The sequence below is a fragment of the Aegilops tauschii genome, chromosome 6, assembly GCF_002575655.3.
Source record: "Aegilops tauschii subsp. strangulata cultivar AL8/78 chromosome 6, Aet v6.0, whole genome shotgun sequence".
Lineage (NCBI taxonomy): Eukaryota > Viridiplantae > Streptophyta > Magnoliopsida > Poales > Poaceae > Aegilops > Aegilops tauschii.
The window spans coordinates 449,515,979-449,540,550 of NC_053040.3; the positions used below are offsets into that span (position 1 = coordinate 449,515,979).

The window sequence follows — 24,572 nt, forward strand, 5'->3', positions numbered from 1 at the left end:
GTTGTAGATGTTAATGTACTTTGTAAATTAGGACAAACCTAGAACTCTAATTAATTTGGTGCAGAGGAAGTACATATTAAAAACCCAATACCACAAAAAAAAAGGAGATGCACTATAAAAAGATCAAAAAGGTATATTTGATGGACCTTCTTTTGGTTCGTACACCACAACCGTCAGATTTTTATAATCCTAAACATTTTTTCAGTACTAACCTACTCCTTAGTAAACAAATTATAACCCTTAGTAAACTTAATCCCAGCCATTGATTTGACCCCCAAAACCTTATTGGCAAAACGATTTCTTTCGTACAACTTCAAAGTGGTTCAGTACCCTGTTATGAGAAGAAAAAATACAACTCACGACAGAGCAAATATAAATACCACTATAAGAAAACTTACGAAAAAATACCATCGCCGCCCTGAACCAAATCCAATCTACGATTAAAAACCCAAATTTGCTCCTAGGTAAAAATCCCGTTCCTCTAGGCCCTATCACACACACGACATGAATCAAGAACCAATAAACATACTGAGAGGGAGGGAGGGAGGGAGGGAGAGAGGGAGAGAGAGAGAGGCACTTGGACAGTTCAATGCCAGAAAAGGCAGTCTCGCAAGAACCTTTACTTTCATCAACATATGAGAGCTAGTGCCTCTTTGACTGACCAACTACAACTCCAGCTATACACGGTAAAATGGTCAAATTTCAAACAGCCTTTTCGATTCTTCCCGCAAATCCAATCTTTTAACCCCACGCTGCCGACAAAGCATAGTTTACCACAAGCTTCCCGTCTATTGCAAAATTCTGCAGAGTTATAACATAAGAACATGACCAGCATTCTTCTTCATTAATATGCCTTCTGAAATAACAGAAAGTCAATGGCAACAACAAATGATGCTTGGAAACTAAGGAATCCATGAAAAATATAGTATATGCATACGAACCACACATTCTTGGGCAGATATAAAGATCTAAGACTTTGTATTATGTAAGTTTGCCAACTAGAGATTTAAGAAAGAAATACAGCTAGTCGCCAATTAACCAATCCAGTGATAGACACTCTAGGAGTCATTACCCTGTGTCTCAGTGGAATGTGGCTCATTAAGACAAAGGGTGACAATCACATAAAAAGGTTGACAAATCCTAGAGTGTCAATCTTCGGGGTGATACTAAATAAATGATTTCCCAAGAAAGGAATTATTCAGGTGCTAATTGATGACATAAACATACATCATACATGAGTGTACACATTAATCATTAAAGGATGGAGATGTAATAAAATATGTTAATAAGTAGATAGAATCCAGAATCTTACATTATACAAGTCAATTATCAGCTCGTCTGGGCTTGGAGAAAACGAACTGTTGACATAGACAAACTGTGGGCAACATAGAAAACTGTCAGTGAAAACCTAGGGTGTCATGGATCAAATTTGCATCAAACTCACGACTATATTCCTACCAGTGTATCCTGATGAAGTTGTCGACGAAGAAATTCAATAACCCTCAAGAATTTATCTCGTCCTGAAATCTAGATGGAGACACAGATACACAAGCCACAGATTAATGGAGTTCATGGCGTGCAACACAAGGTAAACAGTTCAAAGTTCATAACCCAATTTCAAGGCCAAACACAAAGGATAGCAGGATTTCAGTAAAGTCAACAAATTGAAGTAGTGGTATATCAATAAGCGAACCAATTGAAGTAGCCACTATAATACTACTAAATGTATCCCCGGTACTGCTGTAACTAAGGCTAGGTTAACATAGATCCTCCGTAATGTTCATATAGTATCTATGAGCCATAGGAACAGACAAAGTACTCAATTTCCTGCTAGAGTTTCTCTTCTAATTGGTTACAACCAAGAGCAGGTCCTAGCAAGGTTTCCAACTTGCGACATTCAGTTCATCAAATACTGTATTTTCACAACTAGTAAGCAGACCAAAATGCAACAACTACAAGGAACCACCAATCCATCAAGGGGTGAAAAATTCTCGGTTTCATTCTCCCCATCTAGGCAGAGATAGTACCTAAAACATCCGGCGGCTACTAGCCTACTACTAGAAAAGTCCATCAGTTTATCTGAATTCCTTAACAGGTAAAGTACTCAATTTCCTGTCGAAGTTGCTCTTCTAGTTAGTTACAACCAAGAGAAGGTCCTACCAAGGTTTCTAACTTGCGACATTGAGTTCACCAAATACATCTTCCACAACCAGCAAGCAGACCAAACTGCTGCAAGGAACCATCAATCAAGGGGTGAAGAATATGCTAGGTTTCATTGTCCCCATCTACGCAGAGATAGTACCTAAACATCCGGCGGCTACTAGCCTACCGCTAGAAAAGTTTTCATCAGCTCATCTGAATTCGCTGACAAAATTCACCGGAGAAAACCCCAAGATCCGTGCAGAACCGAAACCTCGATTCCACTAGGCAGAGGCTGTTTGCAGGCAGGAACAAGATTAAAAGAAAAGAAGGAGGGGGGGGCGAAACGAGAGCCGCACCTTGAACTTGTCTTGCTTCAGTATCGGCGCGTTGCCGGCCGAGCGGACGTGCACCACGACTGCAAGATTCCACGCGAACAAAGAGAAATTAAACCCGTGGGGAAAAGAGCAGCGCAGGAGACGATGGAAACCATGGGCGGGGGGCGCAAACCTTTCTGCTCAGCCTCGGAGGCCGCCATCGGAGCAGCTGGGGAGGCTGAGGAGGACGAGGAGGGGGATTCGGGAGGTCCTGCTCGGCGACGCGATGAACTGATGAACAACCCCTGCCTTCTCCGTTGGGGATTATTAGCAGCAGACCGGTCCGTAAGCAAACCCAGTGCCAGGAGAAGGTATCAAATCAGTATTCTGGGCCGAAGGGCCGACGGGCGCGTCTAAGTCTCGCCTCAAGATCACGACTGGGCCAGCCCATTAAGATGTTACGTTCGTTCGTTTCTTTCTCCTTTGTTTACGATCCTTCATTTTTTATTATTTGTTTATATTTCGAAATATTCGAAATATTTTTTAATAAATAATTAAAAAATTGTCAAAAGTTTATCATGCATTAATAAAATGTTCATGTATTCTGTAAACAATCTTCATGTCATTAAAAAATTGTCCACACATTTGAAGAATATGTTCGTGACATTAAAAAAATGTTGATCCAATGTAAATTTTTATTCTTGGAGTTTTGGAAAAAAAATTGTGTCATTCAAAAAACATTTTTTCACATTTAAACACTAAAACAATATTTTGCGTGATTTTAAAAATATTCATTGCATTTATGAAAAAAATTGAATACATGTGTAAAAACGAACATAAAATCCCCCCAAAAAGAAGAAAACCAATGCAGAAAACACGCATAAAAACGTGCGGAAGCTTCTATAACTGGTCCATAGAAATTCCAAAAACTGCTCCAAGAAGCAGCGCACCTATTGGGCCACTCCGCTAACGAAAGTGCCAGAGGCGAGACGGTGTTCGGTCTATCAATAGATGAGAATAATACGTAGAGGAAACCCAATGCCAGTAGAAGGTATCAATCAGTACATTGAACCGAAGGGGCCGACGGGTACGTATAAAGTGGGCCTCTCAGGCCCACTAAGGCATGAAAGTCAATTCACATTGCAAACCGGTTGCTATACGCTACTTTCACTTGAAACTTTTTTTAGGGGTACTTGACACTTTTGTGAATCAACACATTGTCCACTACCAAGCAACAATGCCACATTCAAACACACATCCATCCCCATGCCCCGAGCGCTGGCATAGCATGTGGGACAACCCATATTTAGGATTTATCATCATGTGTCTTTCTACCTTTGTTTCAGGAAGGCTCTAGAACCTTCTTCGAACTGGGTTTTTTCCTATGTTTACTCTAGTTGGGTTTCTTCTGGTTATTTTGTATTTTTAGTTATTTTGTAGTATTTTTAAATTTAGAATTTTTTTCGAATTCATGACCATTTTTCCAAAAAATAATCAAATTTTGAATTTGGGAACATTTTTTGAATTCATGATTTTTTTTGAACTAAAAATATTTTCTTTTAATTCATAAACATGTTGAAAAGTCAAGAATATTTTGCTATTCAAAATAAATAGAATTAGTTTTTAAAAATAATTATGAACAATTTTTTAATACGCAAACCTTTTTTCAATACATGAACATTTTCTAATTTGAATTTTTTGAAATAATAGATCTTTTTGTAAATGAACAATTTTTAAAATTGCAAAAATTATTCTAATTCGTATACATCTTTCTAAATTTGCTAATAATTTCTAAAATTGCAAATGTTTTTTTATTCGTGCACAATTCGTGAATTCACGAACACTTTTCCTAGTTCGAGAGCATTTTTCGAATTCACGGTCATTTTCGTATTCACGGAAATTTTTAAAACTTATAAACTTTTCACATTCTCTGGCATTTTTTTGAATTCATGACATTATCGGTATTTATGAGCATTTTTTGAAATCCTGAACCTTTTTCAAGTTTATAAGAATTTATAAATTCATTTATATTTTGAATTCGCATTTTTTAATTCAAGGACATTTCTTAAATCATAGCCATTTTCTGAATATTTTTCCAAATCAAGACCATTTTTAAAATTCACAAAGATTTTTTGAATTCATTAAGATTTTTTTTCAATTTTGCAAACTTTTTCCAATTCATGGAGATTGTTTCAAATTCACAGACATTTTCCATACTCATTAACAGTTTTTTCATATTCATGAATATTTTATGAATTGATAAACATTTTTCAAATCCGTCAAAAAAATTGAAAAAATCTTGAACCTTTTAAATTTCTTTTAAAGTATTTTTCCTTCCAAAACAAAGAAAAACAAATAGGTAAAAAGGTGGAAAACCGGCATGAAAACGTTACGTGCGTTTATACAACCGGAAACCGGTCACGGAAGGAAAGAACGAACCGTAGGCCAGCGAATGAAGCCCAATGCCCGTTGTGTGTTTGGAGATGCTCTAAGCCTCAAAAGAACTTCCATTGACTAATTTGGCGAAAGGAGCCCAAAGCTCACAATTAACAACCAGGATTGCATTTGAACCCACACCAAAGAAGAAGATTACAAGGAAGAACAAGGAGAACACAAACCCAAACTTCAGGATGGCGTGATGGCGCGCCCTCGCACTGCCGCTCCGCAACCGGAGCCTGGCAAACATTTTAACGTCAGACGGGAAGCCACAAGGGGAAGTGATGAAAGCATCGGTCACGAAGGATGAGCACCCCAAAGGAGGATCTGTCGCCATAGCTAGATCACCGCGAACACCGAGCATCTCACCAACCGAGGGTGGTGAACAGGAGGCAGAGAAGACGTCGCGACTCTGCTTCCTCCGCTAGAGCCAAAGCGGCAGACGCATCGATGTCGAAGTGGCTGCCTCGCCAGCCTTGCCCGGAAAGCCCTCCTCCTAGATCCAACGCCGGCCACCACAGGAGACACGACATCGGAGCACGGTCTAGAGGCAGATTATTCGGCACCGCCGTCAACGTCGTTGGAGCGGCGCTACGCACAACAGAAACCCTAGCTACAAAGTCTAGAACTAGACTACAACTATACATGGCCAAACGACGTTTTTGACGACCCTTGCCCCCCGGCGAGCACAAGGCCCTCGAGGGCAAGGAGTCGACGAAGACGGCACCGACATATTTTTCTCGTCCCCTGCGGCCTTTACTATAGAGAAAGAGGGAGAGAGAAGGTATTTTAGAGTCAGGGTTGACTTATGAGTGTACGGTTGTGCCCAACATTGTCACATATTTTTATTTCTTTGTTGGTTCACTCCATGTTCCTTCGTGTCTAAAAATTTGTATAACTCTAAAAGTTTATATGCATACTTCTGCTTTCACTTCTAAACTTAAATACACAATTTTAGTTGGTGGTATGCTTTAAAAATGTATATCATTGTGCACCGATTTCTCATGGTCGTGCCTTCTTTTATTTTCTGAATCCTTTGGAATACGAATTCAAAACTTTAAAATCACATGAATTTTACATGAATTGTTTGAGACATGTGTTGCAGGTGAACGTACTAGACTACTAGTGAATGACCGAGGGCAAGCCAAGTCTGAACTTTTGTATCGACACATGGACACAACCCGTCGACTCACATGCAAAATACTGTGAGCAGACTAGCGATTTGAACTTTGCATGTCTTTTATTTTAAGAAAAACTTTGTAGCCTACTAGTAAATATATTTAAAGCACAATAAATAAGAGGTAACTAGAAGTTGCTACAAAATAGTGTTTTTGAAAAATAAGTTTTTTTGATAGAAAAATGAACACATGTTGAAGTGAATTGATTTTCCCATGAATTAGGTAAAAATGTACCTGATCATCTATGTATATGTGTGTCATTGTGTTTTTTTTTCTCAAAAAGGATAATATATATTAATATCATGACGATATCAATTACACCTGACTTTGCAACAACACGATATCAAGAGCTACTCAAGACATCAAGGATGTAAAAAAAGATATATATATATATATTAAAAAATGACTTCTCTTGGGGCGAACAATGTACAAAAAATCTAGATTAACAAAGGTAGTCTTGAGTTAAGGCTTCTAGCACAAGAAGATATAACAAGTCACAGTTCACACATCCTACGGGGAAAATGAAGACGCGATCAAACGAAAGTGACACGGAAAACAATCTACGACAGACCAATGTCTGTCACTGAACCAGCAGATGAGCTCTAAAATTCGCACATCAAAGAATCATTAGCTGCAGATCAATTTTGTACGTGGTGATAAATAACAAACAAAATAAAAACAATCTAAAAAATGAACATCCCATTGGAAAATTGAAGCCATAATACCACACTGAGAATCATTTAGTACTACAATATCAGTTAATATAGTAGTTTGACTCATGTACATTGATTCAGATTAAACCCTAAATTTCATTATGTCTAATTTAACAAAAGCTCTCAAACTTAATTATAATTATCTAAGTAGATAGATATAATACTATTAATTCAGTCAAATTTCAAGATCCATTAACATGGCAGTTTCACATACCTTTGTAGGTAAGAGAGATTGCTAGATTTTCATGTGAATAGAGGTTGCTTCAATTAATTCCGATCGGAGGGAGTACCTTTTTTGAATAAAAGGATATGACACGACAAAAATCTCAGATTTTTGTTGTAATATTTCACTTGGGAAATGACATGCTAAATTTGTATATCTATGCATCCTATGGGAACGGTTTGATTTTTTCTATAGACTCTAAAATTATGTACTTTTACTTCATATAAGAAGTTGAGTAATAAAAATAATTATCAACTAAAATGTTGCCCGGGCACATGCTATTTTAGTTCAAGACAATGAAACTACTCAATGAAAAACTTGAAATTTATAGTAGCAAGAGGGAACACATGCATAATAGGTCCAACAAGAAACTACTAATTTTGTTGCAAATTTTAATTAAAAGCTTATGAGCATATATGTTTTAGCATCACATGATTTTTTTTACATGTTTGTGATGTATTGGCAGAACTAGATGCCTAATGTAGGGGGGAAGTATGCATTAGATATGTTTTCGCGCAAGCCATGAACCTTTACTTTCATTGATATATGCAAGGAACTTTACAGTGCCTCTTGGAGTGACCAACACTACAACTCCAAGTATACACAAGCTGACGAATTTTAAACGTCCTTCTCAATCCACTCAATTATTCCCGCAAGTCCAAAATTTTAACCCCACGGTGCCCAAAAAGCATAAGATACCACAAGATTTCCGTCCATAGCAAAATTCTGCAGAGTTAACATAAAGAACATTAGCAATCTTCTTCTCCAATATATGCCCCTCAAATAACATGAAGTCAATGGCAATGACAAATGATGCTCGGTAACTAAGGAATCCATTAAAAGATAGTATATGTGTGCAAACCATACATTCCTTGGAAGATATAAATCTAATTAGCAAGTATCAAGATCCAAGACTTTGTATCTAATTTTGCCAACTAGAGATTTAAGCAAGAATCTACTATTCGCAAATTTAACAGCCCAGTGAATCCATGTCTCACTGAAATGTGGCTCATTAACATAAAGGGCGACAAATCCTAGAGTGGCAATCGGGGTGATAAATAAATGATTACCCAAGCAAGAGAATTATTAAGGTACTATTGATGATGTAAAGACACATCATATGCAAGTGTGTGCTAAGGATGAAGATGCAACAACGTATTTATAAGTAGATAGAATGCAGAATCTTACATTATATAAGTCGATTAGCAGCTCGTCTGGTTTTGGTGAAAATGGGTTTAGTGAAAATGCACTGTGGACATAGACAAACTGTGGGCAACATAGAAAACTGTCAGTGAAAATTTAGAATGTCATGGATTGCATTTCCATCAAACTCGCAACTATATTTGTACCAGCGTATCCTTCTGAAGTTGTCCGCGAAGAAATTCGATAATCTTCGAGAATTTCTCTCGTCCCGAAATCTAGCAGCAGATACAGATACACAAGCAACAAATTAATGAAAGTTCATTGCGTGCAACACAATGTAAACAGTTCACAATCCAATTTCAAAGACAAGACACAAATAATAGCAGAATTTCAGTAAAGCCAGCCAATTGAAGTAGCCACTACAAGGCTACTAATGTATCCCCGGGACTACCGTAACTCAGGCTAGGTTAAAGTAAACATTAAATCCATTATGAAGTCCATATATCCATTAGTCAATTTCATGTTAAGAGTCGCCCTTCTAGTTGGTGACAACCAAGTGCAGGTCCTAGCAAGGTTTTCAACCTGCGACATTGACTACCTACCACAACCAGCAAGCAGACGAGATTGCTACAAGTAACAATCAATGTATGAAAAATATGCCCGTCTGTTACTACAACAATGGTTACCCGTCTCTGATGAGGGAGGAGCAACGGCGGCGGCGTGCCTTCCGCTCGCTTCAGTACTTGTAGTCGTGGCTACGTGGTTTACGAATCTGAATGTAACTTTTATTTTTAGTGTTCTTTGTACTTTTATTTTCAGTACTTGTAGTCGTGGTTTCTTAGCGAGGATACATCTGGCTACTAATACTATTATTGGTGAATTTTTTATCTGAATTCGCTGACTAAATTTACTAGAGAATATCCCGAGACCCGAGTAAAACCGAAACCACGATTCCACTAAACAGGGAACTAGGGGCGGGCAGGAACAAGAATTAGAAGGGGAAAAAAGAGGAACGTCGACGAGATGGGAGCCGCACCTTGAACTTGTTTCGCCTCAGCATCGGCGCGCTGCCGAGCGAGCGTAAGCACACCACGACTGCAAAATTCCACAGCAACAAGAGGACTTATTATGCCCGCAAGGCAGAGCAGATCGGCGGATGAGACTGGCGAGAGTCGCAGACCTTTCTGATCATCGTCGGAGCCGGCCATCGGAGCCGGGGTGGCGGTGGAGGGCGATGAGGGGGATTCCGGAGGTCCTGTTCGGCGACGCGATCCCGTGATAATCACAAGAAACCGAGCGGCCGGGGATACATATATACGTAGGCGGTAGGCCTGCGATGAGCTCACGAACAATCAGTTCTCCTCCGTTGCGTATTCGCAGACCGGGTCCGTAAGCAAACCCAGTTCCCGGGGAGATGGTTTTTCAATCAGTACTCTCTGGGCCGAAGAAGGCTCAGCGGGTACGTCTAAAGGGGCCTCACAGGCCCACTAAGGCCTGGAAGCCATCACAAACGGGCTGTCATACGCTACTTTCATGTGATCTTTTTCTGAAGCAAGAGCAACACACACCCCTCAAGAAAAAAAAAGAGGAACACACGTCCGGTGTCGAGCTGCAGTGCTGCCTGCACAAGACATGCTTGAAGGAGCAGCGAAAACAGGCCAGAGATTGACCAACTTAGGTGTGTGTTTGGCTCAAGCCACATCTTAGGCAAACCACACTATAATCCCACATCACATACACACAAAAAATATGGTAAGATTCCCTTAGGCTTGCCAACTTATGACTCTCATTTTGAAGAACTAACCTTAGATAAGTTCGGCAATATTGTATGGCAAAGTGTGGGACTCCTAGGCCTAGAACCAAACAGCTCCTGAGGCAAACCAACTAAGCAGGCCACGCCCTAATCCTCGTTCTGTCAGAGGCTTTCAGTCTGTCACAGCTGCACAGTAGTACTACTAGCACCGATGGTAGAAGCAAAGCCATTGGAGCCACTAGCAGCATCTCGCCAAGTTGGAGGGCACCACTGACTTAGCTGACAATGTGCAGGCGCGTACGTGTCTGAACATCGATTGATACTCCTGCACTGCACCTGCGCCAGCACCCAGAGCCCCAGGCCCGATCGACGCAGCTTAATAGTAGTACAGTATTATTGGTTAGATTACGACGCCTAGTTTAAGCGCCCTGACGAGCCGCGACACTGGCGATGGAGCATGGGAAACCGAGATAAATACATCCTCTGCCCGCATCGGATCCCCCTGAGCTGACAAAATAACCCAAGAAAACAGACGCAGAGGGTTCAAAATTTAAACTAAACTGACGTACTACAGTACTAACTAACGCGTGCGGTGACGACGCGGCGAGGCAGGGATCTCGGCGCCACACCGACCTCCTGCTCCGAGTATTCAAAGGAGGAAAGGGTCGTGGCCGCGAGCTACCGCTACCGGCTTCCCTGCGCCTGCGGTGAGCACGTTGCAGGGCTCGCTATCCCGAGGTGTCAGACTGCGCAGCCGGGTTAGTTAAATCGGCATGTCTAGCTAGTACCAGCTACTACTAATTCACCGCGCATGACGGTTGTTTAGCCGGTTTGCCCCTGACAGGATCCCAGAGTTCTAGGTTGCCCATCAACATGACAGTCGCTTTCCTAGCTAATCACCATTGTTTTTTGCTTGCCGCTGATCAGCTCAGCTGGCCCTTGATCTGCCTGTCGCCCTTTGACTTGAACCCCCTGTAGCCTCGGCACCTTCATAATAATCAGTGCACACAGCTGCTTGAACTAGTGCAGGCAAAAGCTTTAAACGTGTTCTGGCATGATATGATCTCTACACACACGAGGAGAAAAAACACTTGAGCTGCTACGTCGATCGATCATGCGTCGCAAACCGAAAGAACACGATAATGGTGCTGCCACACCAAGCACCGTAGAAACCGTAACAGCTTTCTGATTATAATCATCAAAGGAACCAGACATGCTCTCCGTGGATGGATCTCCTGGGTTTCTTTCCCGCAACCGTGTCGCGGGGGCCGGTGCAGGTGCCTGCCCATACCATGATGCAGACATGCAGCGCCATTGAACCTCCCGCTCCAAACAGGGAAGCAAAAACAAATCAGTGGTCACCACGCCAATATACTACGCGCCACACCAGGCAGGGATCAGAGACCAGCCCAGGCAGGCCAGCACATGCGAAGCTTACACGGAAATGGCAGCCAGGACCATGGCGCAGCATCTGGGGAGAGGGAGGGAGGGGACAGTGTCAGCAGCACAATAATGCGGTGGCGCCATTGCTAACCATCTCCAAAGCGGCCAAGGCCGCTTTCTCCATCACGGTTCAGTTAACACGGCGACATACATACGTACATGATGCTGATGCGTGCACGGGCACGGCGGAGACACGGCGCCGTACGCCCACCACCGCCACCGCTCGCCGGGACCCGTCGTCGAGCGCCTCCTCCTCGTGCGTCCTCACGTGAGCCCTGCCGGCAGGCTGCAGATTCGTCGCTGCGCTGCAGGTGGCCGCGCACGGGCCGGTCTCGGCTCGCTGTTGAACGGACCGTGCGTGCGTGCGTGCGTGCGTGGCAGCGGCGCTTTGTGCGCGGTGGCCGTGCGACGTTGTTTAATCGGCGCCGCTGGCGCAGAGATGCTACCATCGGGCTAATGTTTTAGTGGCCGCGTACGTACGGCCGACTGACGCGTACTGACCGGTTTCTTGGCCGTTTCGGCCAACAAACTCGTGGTTACGCACTGAAATCAATTTAACCTCTTGCTCGGGTCGTACGAACTGCCGGCCAGAAGAAAACGGATCGATCCATTAACCCTAGAAGTGGTACTACGACTAGCAAGTTTCTCCAAATTGATGTGCATTTGAAAGGGTTCGAGCTGCGGCCACCGTAGGGACGACTGGCTACATACAGTGTTGCCGTACGCAATGGCTGGCCCACGGGGCAGGGACGCATACGGCACAGCCGGTACATGCGCCCATGACTCGCGACACTGTCACGGCGCACCGCTGGGGTCTGGGGACGTGCTACGGCAGACAGCGACCTACCCAAACCCACTGTGGAGCGCATGCATGCATGCATGCAGGGGCCACGCAGCGCTGGCATGCAGATGCAGGACGCCGGTCAGCACTCAGCAAATCTGAGCCTAGATCGGTCAATCCGTCGCATGGGCGCAACGCCTGACACACGCCCTGACATCGTCTCAGGGGCTGGGCTGGCTGGCCGGCCGGCAGCAATTGCACTGCGGCTGCCACTGCCACCACCAGCCATTCAATTCGCCCAGCCCAGCCCAGGAGTCGTTGTCAGTCTCCTCCTCCCCCTGCAGCTCGGCCAGTGACACTGCACCCAGCCAGCTTCTCGCAGCGACTGAATGAGAAACGGCTGAATAGAGCTTGGACTTGCCATGCAGCGTGTAGAGCACGCACTGAAACCTAGCTCTAGCCAGTGACGTGACATCACGAAAGAAACGGTAGAGACTAGAGAGCGTAGGAGGCCTGCGCTTGACAGGAGCAAAGCAAAGACCATGCCAAAAGGTCAGTCGTGGAGGGAAAAGTAACAATATGTTTAGCGCTTATCAGAGGCATGGTGTGACCGAGTTGGCGTACTGTATTGTCCTAAATAAGTACTGTACGAGCGTCTCAGGGAGCATAAAGTAAAGCTGCTGATGCTGAGCAGTGTGTGTGTGTGGTGTGGGCGGGCTTCTGAGCTTTGGGCAGAATCAGCAGATGTGACAAACCATCTCAGACAGACTCACAGAGGAATCAGAAAGAGAAAAGAAAAAGGATGTTAACTAAAGCCAACACGCTCGGCTCAGCTCGCAAGCTAGCATCTCATGATATTGATATCACAGGTGGTACTGCAAGGAAAAAAGAAAATCTATTCCGCTAATGAAAGATTCAGATTGCCTCAACATAGTAGCCTCGCCACTCCATGGATGTTGCGGAAATGTTACACTCGACCAAAGCAACGATTACAAATGAAGGAGAAGGAAGAAGAAATGAAAATGATGGTCGTAGTAGGTTCCGGCCTTTCAAGATCTTCAGCACTCGAACTGTGCATGCATGCCTCGAGAGTCAAGATAGCTAGCTGGTCCAGGTCTCGGTGGCATGCAGCTGGAGTAGCACGCCGGGAAAGGGCCAATGGATTCGCTCCGTACGTGCGTGTTCTTCGTGGAGATGGTCTCTCGTTGCAGCTTCGTTCTCGGTCTTCTCGTTGGGACTTGGGATCATTCACCTGCAGATCGTGAAAGCGAACCATTGAGCCAAGGAAACTAATGGCTAGTTTCAAAGTGTAAGAGAAGAAGAGGCGAACGTACCATGGTGGTAGCGGGAGGTGGTGGTGATGGGGAGTTCGTTGGCGATGGAGATGGAGAGCTGCGTCTCCCCCTCGAGCCCCATCCACGACCCCTTGCTCCCGGTCTTCTCGTGCGGCCACTCGTCGAAGAAGGGCCGGAGAGGCTTCTGGTCGGCGGAGTCGCCGTGCCCCGACGACGGCTTGTCGAGCCTCAGGTCGGCGCCCAGCAGGAAGCAGTGCTGCTGCTGCTGCCGCCTCTCCTTCTCCTCGTCCTCTTCTTTGCTGGACAGGTCGATGGCGTAGGCCGCGTTGTTGCCGTAGCCGCCGCAGCCGGGGAAGAGCGACGTTGGGTTATGCTGCTTCGGCTCCATGCCGCCGAGCTGCTTGAACTGCCACTGGCCGTTGCCGCCGGCGCTAGCGTGGTGTTGGTGCTGATGGTGGTGGTGGTGATGGTCCCTGTCGGTGGTGACGTCGGAGGAGAAGAAGGCGTGCTCGCCGCCGCCGTGCACCTCCTTGACGCTGTGCCCGTAGGCGTAGCTGTCCTTGCTGTGGTCCATGCTGGAGTAGTAGGACGGCGGCGGGTGCGGGTGGGTGGTGTCGAGGTGCAGGTGGAACGGGCTGACCTGCGCGGCGTGGTGGTAGGCGCTAGCGTGCTGCTGGCGGCCGGCGGAGGAGTAGGGGCCGCCGTAGAGCGCGTGGTAGGGCGTCGTGTCGTGAGTCGCGGCGGCGTGGCGGTGGTAGGACGGTGCGGGGGAGGAGGTGGTGGTGGCGACGTTGACGGCGGAGTGGACGTTGGAGGAGGAGGAGGAGGCCGAGGAGGAAGGCGGCGGCGGGGGCGTGGCCAAGGACATTTCCACAGGCTTTCTTGAACGGTTCTTGCCGCGGTGCATGTGCTTCTCGCAGTACTTGGAGTCCGGGTACGCCTCCTTGGAGCAGCGCCACTTCTTGCCGTCCGTCCGCCGGCACCGCCCCGGCTCCGGGTCCTCCGCCTTCCGGCCGAACCCCATGCCAAAGCAACCCCAGCCAACTGCAACACCGTCCATCACGAGTCAGTATCAACACGTACATGCATGCAAGCAAGGCCGACATGGAAGCAAATCGAAGAAATAAGTTGGTGAAGAAGACGCGGTACGTACGTGCGGCCTGGGGAGGGAAGGCGAGGGAGGGGGAGGTGGCGAGGGCGGAGTCGAGGAGGAAGCTGCGGCGGAGCGGGAGGAGGAGGTCGGAGGGGATGGGCACGCCGGAGGCCATGTACTTGTAGATGAGTGCCTGGTGCTCAAGCTCCTGCCACTGCGTCGCCGTGAACGGGCACCGCCCCCCGCCTGCCCCGACGCCGCCGGCCCCCGCGCGACCACCCATCATCATCATCGTCTCCGGCTCGTACCCCGCTCGGCTGCCCGAACACAGCAACCTCGCTAGCTAGCTACGCTGTCGTTGTGAGGCGCGGACCTTGGCGATCGACGTGGTGCGGTTGTTGAGAATGGCGATGCTCTTGTGAGGAGGGAGAGGTGGTGAATGGAGAGGAGCACTAGGTCGGGAGGCTGGGGGGTTTTGTAGTGGGACGGAGGAAGCAGGAGGGCTGACGCGCGCAGTCACGGAAACCGTTCCCGTCCCGTGGCGTGGCCAACCAAAAGTTGGAGGGTCCGCTAACGTGGGATTCTACAGTACGGTGGCTTCACCGTTGGTGATCTGTGTCGCCGAGGAACCCATTCAAACGATCCACAGTTCAGGTCGTCCTATGCCAAAAAGTATCTACGACAGTGCACCTCGTGTGCACGTCAGCCATATCTAGGCTCTTGTGTGTCAAGTTGATTTTCTAAAAGGTGTGATTTAGTTTCATGAAAAATGCTACCTGTACTTTGTCACTAGTAGTTGGGGCGCGCCCGTGGCGCGCCGCTTGAGGAGCGTCTGGGCGGTGCCAGGTTGATGAACGCCCTTTTTACTTTCCTTTTTGGATCAGTATAGCAGCACATGTACATGCAATTCTTGATGGAACATATTATATTGGAACATCACCTGAGGAAGAAACTAAAATGCCACGCCCACAACGATATAGCATCGGTAGGTGTATTAGAAGCATTGAAGGTATAAAGTGAAGTACTGTGAGTTTGACCCTGGGTGATAAATTTTTGCCACGGTGTATTAGAAGAAAAAATTGCCCAGGGAATTAACATCGATTTGGGCTTAGGCCTTTAGGGACAGTGTATAAACTTAGCTGATAATGTGAAGTAGCACATAGGATCAATCAAATCGGTACATGTGAATATCCATGCTTGGTGGGCAGCATGATGTAGAGAAGTGGAAACAGAATGTCCGATCCACTATATAGGTTTTACTTATTCGCGAATTCTGCAGAAAACAGTGAACATGCATGAGCTTAAAGATCATGGTTCGTACCTACGAAAGATCGATTCGAAGCAGAGGAAGAGGAAGCAGGTGCAGTATTGAAAGAACCTGAACGAACAACAAAAAATTTGGCAGCAATCCTTAGGATAGTAGGAACGCACAATGACATACCAAATCACATACAACAGCAAATTAGACAGGCACGCACACACAATATCAAATTAAAATTAGACAGGCACACACTTTGGAACAGAGCAATGCGCTGCATACCTATGCATACATACAACTATCTGTTGGTGAAACAAACTTACGGCAAGCGGGCTAGCAAAATTTGGTTATATATATATATATATATATATATATATATATATATATATATATATATATATATATATATATAATAATAATAATAATAATCATCAAGTTTCCACAATTCATGATCACTAGTAACATGTGGTTCAGTACATTCAGTAACGTACTTCTAAACTGTCGTGATTTAGCAACACTTCCTGTAATAATGTGAGAGAATTTGTGTTTTCCGGAGTTTGAATTACCAATTGGAAGCACCCTCTCCACGTGTCATACCCTGTACATCCCTAGCAGTCCTCGCACCCCTTCAGAGCACAACTTTTATGGCAGTAAGCTGCCAGACCAATAGCATATGTTATCTAGGATTAATTCATATTCTGATAACTGAATTTTGAAGCCTTGTATAGTTCCAGTAAAAAAATTGTAAGTTCATGGCACATCAAAACTGAAAAACATGTCTTTCCTTATCTTCTATGGAATGTAAAAAAAGGTGAATCAAGAGGCACCTGGAGTCTACAGAGTAAGGAAATTGGATTGTATGGACTCACTGTATTCTCTTGTGCGCAGGGCCACATGCTCGACATCTTCGCATCCGTCTTCTGCAGCTGCATGAAAATATACAAGAATCAGGTACATGATTAATAGTACAAAGAACTAAGCATCGCAGGTAACAATTCAAAATTTTAGAAAGAAAAGACAGCTCTGAAATTTGGCAGATAATTACCACATTAGATCCACCTACTTTTAGGCATAAGAAACAGAAACATGTTTAATAGGTAAGACATAAGAATTGCAAGTAACAATTCAAGTTTTGATTGTGCTTCCAAAAAATTGGAAAGAGAGAGAGCTAGACTGAAACTTTGGAAGTTAATTACCACATCCTAAGCATGCCTCCTTGAGGGTTGAGGCCATAACGACCTTCCAATTTTCTACATCTGCGGGCTCTCCACATCCAAACTCTTTTTCTTTTGAATAAAAAGGTATTATCGCTTTCTACCTTATGCATTCAAAGCATGCGTGAGCCTGGGTGACCGGAGTCAATTACATGAAGGTGATATTAGCGCCACACAAAACAGTGTGACCGGTTATCACCAGACCGCTGAACAGGATGCTTTACAAAGGCGAAAGGCAAAAGAAAGAGAGAAAGAAATAAGTTTCGGTGATCAACAACTATCTCAGTGAATTTGCCCAAGACAACATAGTATGTCGGTCTTCCTCTCTGACAGCATGCGAGCTCCAGAGTGTGATGAGTTCAGCCAACTCAGCGAGCATTCGAGCCACAGACCAAAAACAGTTGTCAAACACTCTAGCGTTCCAAGCCGTCCACAAAGAGACCGAGCATGCTGCGAAGAAGATGTGCCAAAGCTTACCAAATAAATTACAATCCGCAGCTGAGAGAAAAAACTCAGTAATTACTCGGGATGATTTGGCCGATGCCCAAAGTCCAGCCTTCTGCCAAATAACATCAGATAATTTGCATCTCAGCATGATGTGGCTAACGGTTTCAGCAGCGGGCAAATATCACATCCATCATGCTGAACGACGGCAGTCCAGCTCTTCTTGATCATGTTGTCCTTGGTATTTAATCTTCCTCTGAAAGCTAGCCAAAGGAATACTCAATGCTTATTAGGAATAATTTTATCCCATATATGATGGCAGTCCACTCCTCTGAAAGTAAGAAGGCTGTAGAAGTAGCTTGTATTTATCCTCTCTTCCACATCCAAACTCAGATGTACCAGAACCAGCTTTCCTTTCAATGAATTAGGATAGCTTGAATGCTTGTTCATCTGATACTGAAGCAAGATAGCGCCCATGCTTAGCCCATCTCACACAATTTACTGACCCGAAATGGTCACGCATTGCAGCCAGCAATCTATGGTTGGAATAATCATTTTGGATGTCTTCGCTCATGGATTTCATGACAGTGCCGCTCCCGTTTGCCGCGTAACCTGCCATCGAATTAATCGAATCACTCGATAAGACACTGAGAGTGGTGGAGGGGAAGAGGGGTCGGGAGGAGGCGCGTGCATACTGAAGAAATAAGGCGGCGGAACCGTTGAGCGTGATGAGGTCCTTGGATGTCGCCCTCGATTGGTTGGCCCCGCCCGTTGACGTCGTCTGCGCCACCGCAATCGACGAGGAGGCCATCACCACCAGCAGGCACCTCTTCTGCCCGCTCCCCGTCGTTCCGGTGTTCAGATATTGGGGGAGAGGAATTGAAGGAGGTACAGGAGAAGATAACAGAGCTTGTCAGGGCACTGGAGGAGCATGGATGGTGGAGATGGTTGTGGTGGTGGCTGAGGGAGTCCTGGACTAAGGGGTCCTCGGGCGTCCGGCCTGTTATCCATGGGCCGGACTGGTGGGCTGTGAAGACATGAAGGCCGAAGACTCTACCCGTGTCCGGATTGGACTCTCCTTGGCGTGGAAGGCACGCTTGGCGATCAACTATGAAGATTCCTTCCTATGTAACCGACTCTATGTAACCCTAGATCCCCCCGGTGTCTATATAAACCGGAGGGTGTAGTCCGGAAAGGATATACTCATTACCATAGTCATACAGGCTAGACTTCTAGGGTTTAGCCATTACGATCTCGTGGTAGATCAACTCTTGTAACCCTCATATTCATCAAGATCAATCAAGCAGGAAGTAGGGTATTACCTCCATAGAGAGGGCCCGAACCTGGGTAAACATCGTGTCCCCTGTCTCCTGTAACCATCGATCCTAGACGCACAGTTCGGGACCCCCTACCCGAGATCCGCCGGTTTTGACACTGACATTGGTGCTTCCATTGAGAGTTCCACTGTGACGTCGACGAAAGGTTCGATGGCTCGCCTTGTCCTTAAAGACAACATCACCTCCGGGGGAGTCCTGGCCCGAGGCCAAACCTCCGGCCGGGCGACTTTACCATGATCGCCCGTTCGGCCGTTGAGCCGACGATGACCTCTCGGGCCATCGAAAACCCCCTTCACATCAACTCCAAACACTGCAAACAGATGGATCCGGCAGAGTTTTCGTCCTTAAACGAGCTCCTAGATCGTATCTCCGCTTTGGGAATCGCCACAGATTACGATCGGATCGGGCCTAAAACCGATCAAGGAGAAATCAAAACTCCACCGGTCACCCACCAGATAGCGGTAGTCGAGGAGCAGGACGGCGAGTCTTCTTCTATATCGAAGACGGACTATGTTCGGATCGCCGATCAGGAAGAACCGGATACTCACCAGCGAAAGGATGCGACCAGCCCTCCGAACATAGAATCAGACGGCAATCCTAAATAATCAGAAGATACTCCGGAGCCCGGACTGTTGAGTCTGGAAGGTCTTCAGACTCCGAATAATCGACCAGGTTGGGGTTCGGATTTAATTCCACCCACCCACCCGGACATAGACGCTCTCATGAGCATAAAACAACAGTCTCAGGAAACGGTCCACCACTTCTGGGCCAGATTCCTCATTGTAAAAAACAAGGTAAAAGATTGCCGCGACAAGGACGCGATATCAGTGTTCTGCAACAACTGCACGGATGAAGGAATCCTCAACGCCATCAATCGCCGCCGCATACTGAAGTTCGCTGACTTAGCAACTATCATACAGAAGTACAACGCGATGGAAAGCGCCTGGAAAACTCAGGCAGCTTGCGGGGAACCGTCGCTCCCAACTCAACTCCTCCTACAGGCGAAAAGGGCGCACCCCCGTGGCACGCCCAGTCCAACAGTCAAGAAACATAAACCCATTACGCGACACGGCACCGTTCTGGAGGGATGGCTCGACGGCCCATGCAAAATACACACGACACAAGATATCGTGGCAACCCACAACCTTAGAGCATGTTGGATACTCCGGCAGGTAGCCAAGAGCGGTGAGGAAATCCTTATCAAAGACACCCCAGAGCAGCACCCTCCAGAAAACGACGACACAAGAGTATTGACGATCTTTGAAACATTCGCTTCAAACAACAAGCGCAAAAGGGCACTTCGCGACCTCGCCGAAGTCTGCCAAATCGCAGCAATAAACCCTTGGAACGACACGGCTATAACATTTAATGCCGGCAACGAACCGAGGTACAGGACAGTCCGAGTGCCAGCCGCATTAGTCCTCAGTCCCATCGTGGACGGGTTTCGACTTACTAAGGTCCTCATGGACGGCGGCAGCGGATTAAACCTTATTTATGAGGACACACTCCACGAAATGGAAATAGACAGGAGCCGCATTAAGCAAAGTAGCACAACCTTCCGAGGAATCATTCCCAGTCGGGAGGCACGGTGCGCGGGAAAAATCACACTTGACGTGGTATTCGGCACGCCGGAGAACTATCGGTCCGAAGAAATCACTTTCCAAGTGGCCCCTTTCAGCAGCGGATACCACGCCCTGTTGGGACGGGATGCTTTTACACGCTTCCAAGCTATACCTCATTACGGGTATATGAAGCTCAAAATGCCCGGACCAAACGGTATAATCACTCTCGTCAGTGATCCGGACATAGCACTCCGCGCTGAAAACAAAACCGCATCCCTGGCCCTTGAGGCGCTATCCGAAGCCCTCGCGGCCGAAGAATTAACCGCACTACGCTCCACGGTGGACAGGGACGATGTGATCCTCGACAAACGCCCCAAATCCACCTCCTTCAAACCAGCAGAAGAAATAGTCAAATTCCAGGTCCACCCAATGGACCCCAAGAAGACAGCATCTATCGGAGCACAACTGAACCCAACAGTTGACGCCGCACTACGAGAATTCTTGCGTGAAAACTGGGACATATTTGCCTGGCACCCTTCAGATATGCCAGGGATCCCACGCAAGCTGGCCGAACATAGTCTCAATATACTAAAGGGATTTAAACCGGCCAAGCAAACACTGCAGCGCTTTTCCGAACCCAAGCGACAAGCCATGGGGGAGGAGCTGGCCAAGCTTATCGAGGCCGGATTCATTAGAGAAATCAAACATCCGGACTGGCTGGCAAACCTGGTGATGGTACCAAAGAAGGACAAATCCTGGCGCCCATGTGTCGATTTCAAAGACCTCAACAGGGCTTGCCCTAAGGATCCCTTCCCCCTCCCCCGCATTGATCAAATCATTGACACCACCGCAGGACACGACTCACTGTGTTTCCTCGATGCATATTCCTGACACCATCAAATCAAAATGAAGGAGTCTGATCAAGCTGCAACAACATTTATTACCCCATACGGGCCATTCTGCTTCAACACCATGCCCTTCGGGCTCAAGAACGTTGGCGCCACATACCAACGCATGATTCAAACATGTCTGGAGAAGCAGATCGGCAAGACAGTATAAGCCTACGTCGATGACGTCGTCATCAAAACTAGGCACGTCGAAACACTAATAGACGACTTACGTCTTACATTCGACAACCTCCGTGCGTACGACATTAAGCTCAACCCGGAAAAATGTGTCTTCGGTGTCCCCGCTGGAAAACTGCTGGGCTTCATCATTTCCAATAGAGGAATAGAAGCAAATCCAGCTAAAATCCGAGCTCTGTCATAGTTGGCTACGCCAACAGACCTCAAACAAGTCCAAAAACTAGCTGGTTGCGTGGCAGCGCTAAGTCGCTTTATCTCCAGATTAGGAGAAAAGGCACTACCACTCTACCGCCTCTTACGACGCACCGATAACTTCGAATGGACAGACGAGGCGACTGCCGGACTGGAGGAAATAAAGGCCCTCCTAGCAAGCAACCCAATCCTGGCCGCACCAAACGCTGGCGAAGCCATGCTGCTATACATATCGGCAACACACTAGGTGGTGAGCGTCGTGCTCGTCGTCGAACGAGAACAGGACGGACACAAATTCCCACTTAAAAAACCAGTATACTACGTATCTACTGTCCTCACACCATGCAAATCCCGGTACCCCATTACCAAAAGATAGCATACGCGGTCTTCATGGCATCTCGAAAGCTACGACACTACTTCCAGGAGTGTTCAATCATGGTGGCTTCCGAAGTCCCACTCAATGACATAATAAACAACCGCGATGCCATGGGACGGATCGCCAAATGGGCCATAGAGCTACTCCCATTTGACATAACATACAAGCCACGTCGAGCCATCAAATCCCAAGTGCTGGCTGACTTCGTCGCCGAATGGACAGAGGCCGAACTCCCCAAAGAGTACGGCGCATATTCCAATTGGGTTATGTATTTTGACGGCTCCAAAATGTTGGCGGGGCTAGGAGCGGGCATCGTGTTAACGTCCCCCACTGGAGATGTCGTCCAGTATGTGCTCCAAATATTGTACACAGACTCCAACAACGCAGCCGAATACGAGGCCTTATTGCATGGTCTTCGGATGGCCGTATCCATGGGCATACAATGCCTGGAGGTGCGCGGGGACTCAAACCTTGCAATATCTCAAATAAACGGAGACTTTGATGCCAAAGATCCAAAGATGGCAGCTTACCGTAATGCCGTCCTAAAAATGTCGGCTCGGTTCGAGGGGCCTGAATTTCATCACGTCACCCGAGAAAGTAACCAGGCGGCGGACGTCCTTGCTTGCATTGGCGCTAAGCACGACCCCGTCCCACCTAACATCTTCCTGGAAAGGCTTTTCAAGCCATCCGTGGTGTGGCAAGGGGAGGGCGGCAACAACAGTCCAGATCCGAACACAACCCAAGATTCTGAACACACCGATATCATCGGGGGCTCAGCCACCGAAATTACACCGTCGGCCCATCTCATTATGGCAGTCATTGCCCCATGGACCGAACCCTTCTTGGCCTACATTGATAGGAAGAAGCTTCCCAAAGACCAGAATGAGGCCCGCCGCATTGTCCGGTGCTCGAAGGCCTACAAGGTTCACGAAGGAGAGCTCTACAAGAAAAGTACTACCAAGTACTTCAAAGATGTATCTCCGAGGAGGAGGGGCGGCAACTTTTGGCAGAAATTTGTGGCACCCCGATCCGCATGGAGCAGGGGGCCTTCGCACGTCAGCCCAGGATAACACCTGACGCACGACAGGTCCATAATACAGCATTCCAGGTACAAAAATATTCATCAAATACATGTATATGAGATTACATCATTGATGAATACAATTATCTGGCATAGCCCTAAGGCTATTAAATGACAGCAGAAGTCTGATAAAAATGGTGGCGGAAGTCTTGGTTTGGCAGCAAAACAACTCTGGCTGGGCTCCACAACTCACAGGACTGGCAAGATTACGGCCTAGCACGACGGATCAAGCAAGCAATACGGGTACGACCTACAAAACTGGCATGACACGCCAGGTCAGTACATTGAATGTACTTGCAAGACAACCAAATACATAGCATCCAAACAAGCTGCAGACAAAGCAAGAACCGAGCGCATGCAACACCCTATCTCATATCAATTACTAAACATGGCATGATAAAAATCAACTAAGCATGAACAAAATCATAACATCTACTAACATGGCAATGACATGGCATATCAGAACATGATTATAACATTGTAATAGCAAAACATAGAATTTTATCTCAATTATGGCATAACTTAACATGTCAATGAAAGCATAGCATGGCATCAAGAAACTATGCTGAAAATAAACTACCAATAATATCCAATGCAGACATAGCATGTTAACATTATGCAATCATCTTCTGTTCTATCATGGTTCTTTAAATGCAAATAATGATATATTATTCCAGCAAGCAACCAAACTTGTGCACCGAGTCCCTCGGACTCTCTTATCAACTGTGATCATCTCTGGATCACAAACACACCACCAAAGTGGTCTTTCTCAAGAACAACTCGTGATCCTTACGGCGATCACAACCACGACCAACACTTGGTCTCCAACCGTGATCCTTACGGCGATCACAACCATGACCAATATTTGGCCCGTGATCCTTACGGCGATCGCAACCACTTATCTCATCATCAAAATATCGCCGTAACTCCTCACGACTATTTCATAGTTCAAGTTACCATATTCTTGTTATCACATATTTATTTACCAACTTAATTATTTCAGGTTTATCCTCCATTTCGACCAAGACCTGATAGTGGGACCTACTACGAACTGTTGCTATCGATAGACTTTATACACTCTGCAGAGGTAGCACACTGTACCCACACCACGGAACCCATGGCCTCGTCATCCCATTCGGGTGGACCAACGACATTCCGACGAAACCAACCTACTGCCATGACGCTCTCCCGGCCACTCCGACCCAATCCCCAACGGGCTGGTCCTGGGTGGCCCCGTGTCTACCAAAGACACCCCGACCACCGTCGTGGTCAACTCCCACTCGGGGACACTCCCACTCGGGGACTGGTACCAAAAATCTCAAAAACGAGCACACAAGGTTATGTCCGCTTACCTGATCTGGGTAAGCACGCCCATAACCTTCCCTAGTGGGAGGCACCGGCGAGAGGTCACGACAATAGTTCGCATTAAGGCCTTCCCAAAAAGGCAAATGTGGCTGCACTGAAAAAGTTCGATTTGGTGGCACTATGACTCGATCCCATCGATGACGG

General features: G+C 46.5%; 3 protein-coding genes and 1 non-coding gene across 6 annotated transcripts; all 4 read right to left on the reverse strand.

Moving 5' to 3' along the window:
• Positions 1–419: 419 nt before the first annotated feature.
• LOC109741401 (ubiquitin-like protein ATG12) lies at positions 420–2,821 on the reverse strand. The gene is made up of 5 exons (XM_020300490.3): positions 2,650–2,821; positions 2,499–2,557; positions 1,459–1,527; positions 1,313–1,375; positions 420–801 (listed from the first exon to the last, which is right to left on the reverse strand). The coding sequence occupies exons 1-5, from the start codon at positions 2,675–2,677 to the stop codon at positions 742–744; spliced, it is 279 nt and encodes a 92-aa protein (XP_020156079.1). The 5' UTR covers positions 2,678–2,821; the 3' UTR covers positions 420–741.
• A 4,660-nt stretch (positions 2,822–7,481) lies between these two features.
• Positions 7,482–9,892, reverse strand: LOC109741393 (ubiquitin-like protein ATG12). Of its 2 annotated transcripts, XM_045230086.2 has the most exons (5): positions 9,330–9,892; positions 9,186–9,244; positions 8,356–8,424; positions 8,195–8,272; positions 7,482–7,732 (listed from the first exon to the last, which is right to left on the reverse strand). In XM_045230086.2, the coding sequence occupies exons 1-5, from the start codon at positions 9,355–9,357 to the stop codon at positions 7,673–7,675; spliced, it is 294 nt and encodes a 97-aa protein (XP_045086021.1). In that variant the 5' UTR covers positions 9,358–9,892; the 3' UTR covers positions 7,482–7,672. The 2 variants fall into 2 exon arrangements, with proteins under 2 accessions (XP_045086021.1, XP_045086020.1); XM_045230085.2 differs by lacking the exon at positions 7,482–7,732 and having other exon boundaries at positions 7,910–8,272.
• A 3,039-nt stretch (positions 9,893–12,931) lies between these two features.
• On the reverse strand, positions 12,932–15,222 carry LOC120961805 (growth-regulating factor 1). The gene is made up of 3 exons (XM_020300487.4): positions 14,575–15,222; positions 13,461–14,465; positions 12,932–13,378 (listed from the first exon to the last, which is right to left on the reverse strand). Exons 1-3 carry the CDS (start codon positions 14,804–14,806, stop codon positions 13,371–13,373), a joined length of 1,245 nt encoding a protein of 414 aa, XP_020156076.1. The 5' UTR covers positions 14,807–15,222; the 3' UTR covers positions 12,932–13,370.
• A 974-nt stretch (positions 15,223–16,196) lies between these two features.
• On the reverse strand, positions 16,197–18,617 carry LOC109741400 (uncharacterized). 2 transcript variants are annotated; one of them, XR_005760679.2, is made up of 4 exons: positions 18,126–18,617; positions 16,969–18,042; positions 16,642–16,698; positions 16,197–16,427 (listed from the first exon to the last, which is right to left on the reverse strand). It is a non-coding gene; the product is annotated as an uncharacterized protein (transcript). The 2 variants fall into 2 exon arrangements; XR_005760678.2 differs by having other exon boundaries at positions 16,197–16,698.
• Between the last annotated feature and the right edge of the window lie 5,955 nt (positions 18,618–24,572).

Coding starts and splice junctions, on each gene's coding strand:
- LOC109741393 (XM_045230085.2), bottom strand. CDS start 9,357: ATGGCCGGCTCCGACGATGATCAGAAAG. Junction 9,245..9,329: donor CTCCGACGATGATCAGAAAG/GTCTGCGACTCT, acceptor GGAATTTTGCAG/TCGTGGTGTGCTTACGCTCG. Junction 8,425..9,185: donor TGAGGCGAAACAAGTTCAAG/GTGCGGCTCCCA, acceptor ATCTGCTGCTAG/ATTTCGGGACGAGAGAAATT.
- LOC109741401 (XM_020300490.3), bottom strand. CDS start 2,677: ATGGCGGCCTCCGAGGCTGAGCAGAAAG. Junction 2,558..2,649: donor CTCCGAGGCTGAGCAGAAAG/GTTTGCGCCCCC, acceptor GGAATCTTGCAG/TCGTGGTGCACGTCCGCTCG. Junction 802..1,312: donor TGATAATTGACTTGTATAAT/GTAAGATTCTGG, acceptor ATAACTCTGCAG/AATTTTGCAATAGACGGGAA.
- LOC120961805 (XM_020300487.4), bottom strand. CDS start 14,806: ATGATGATGATGGGTGGTCGCGCGGGGGCCGGCGGCGTCGGGGCAGGC. Junction 14,466..14,574: donor CTTCCCTCCCCAGGCCGCAC/GTACGTACCGCG, acceptor ACGGTGTTGCAG/TTGGCTGGGGTTGCTTTGGC.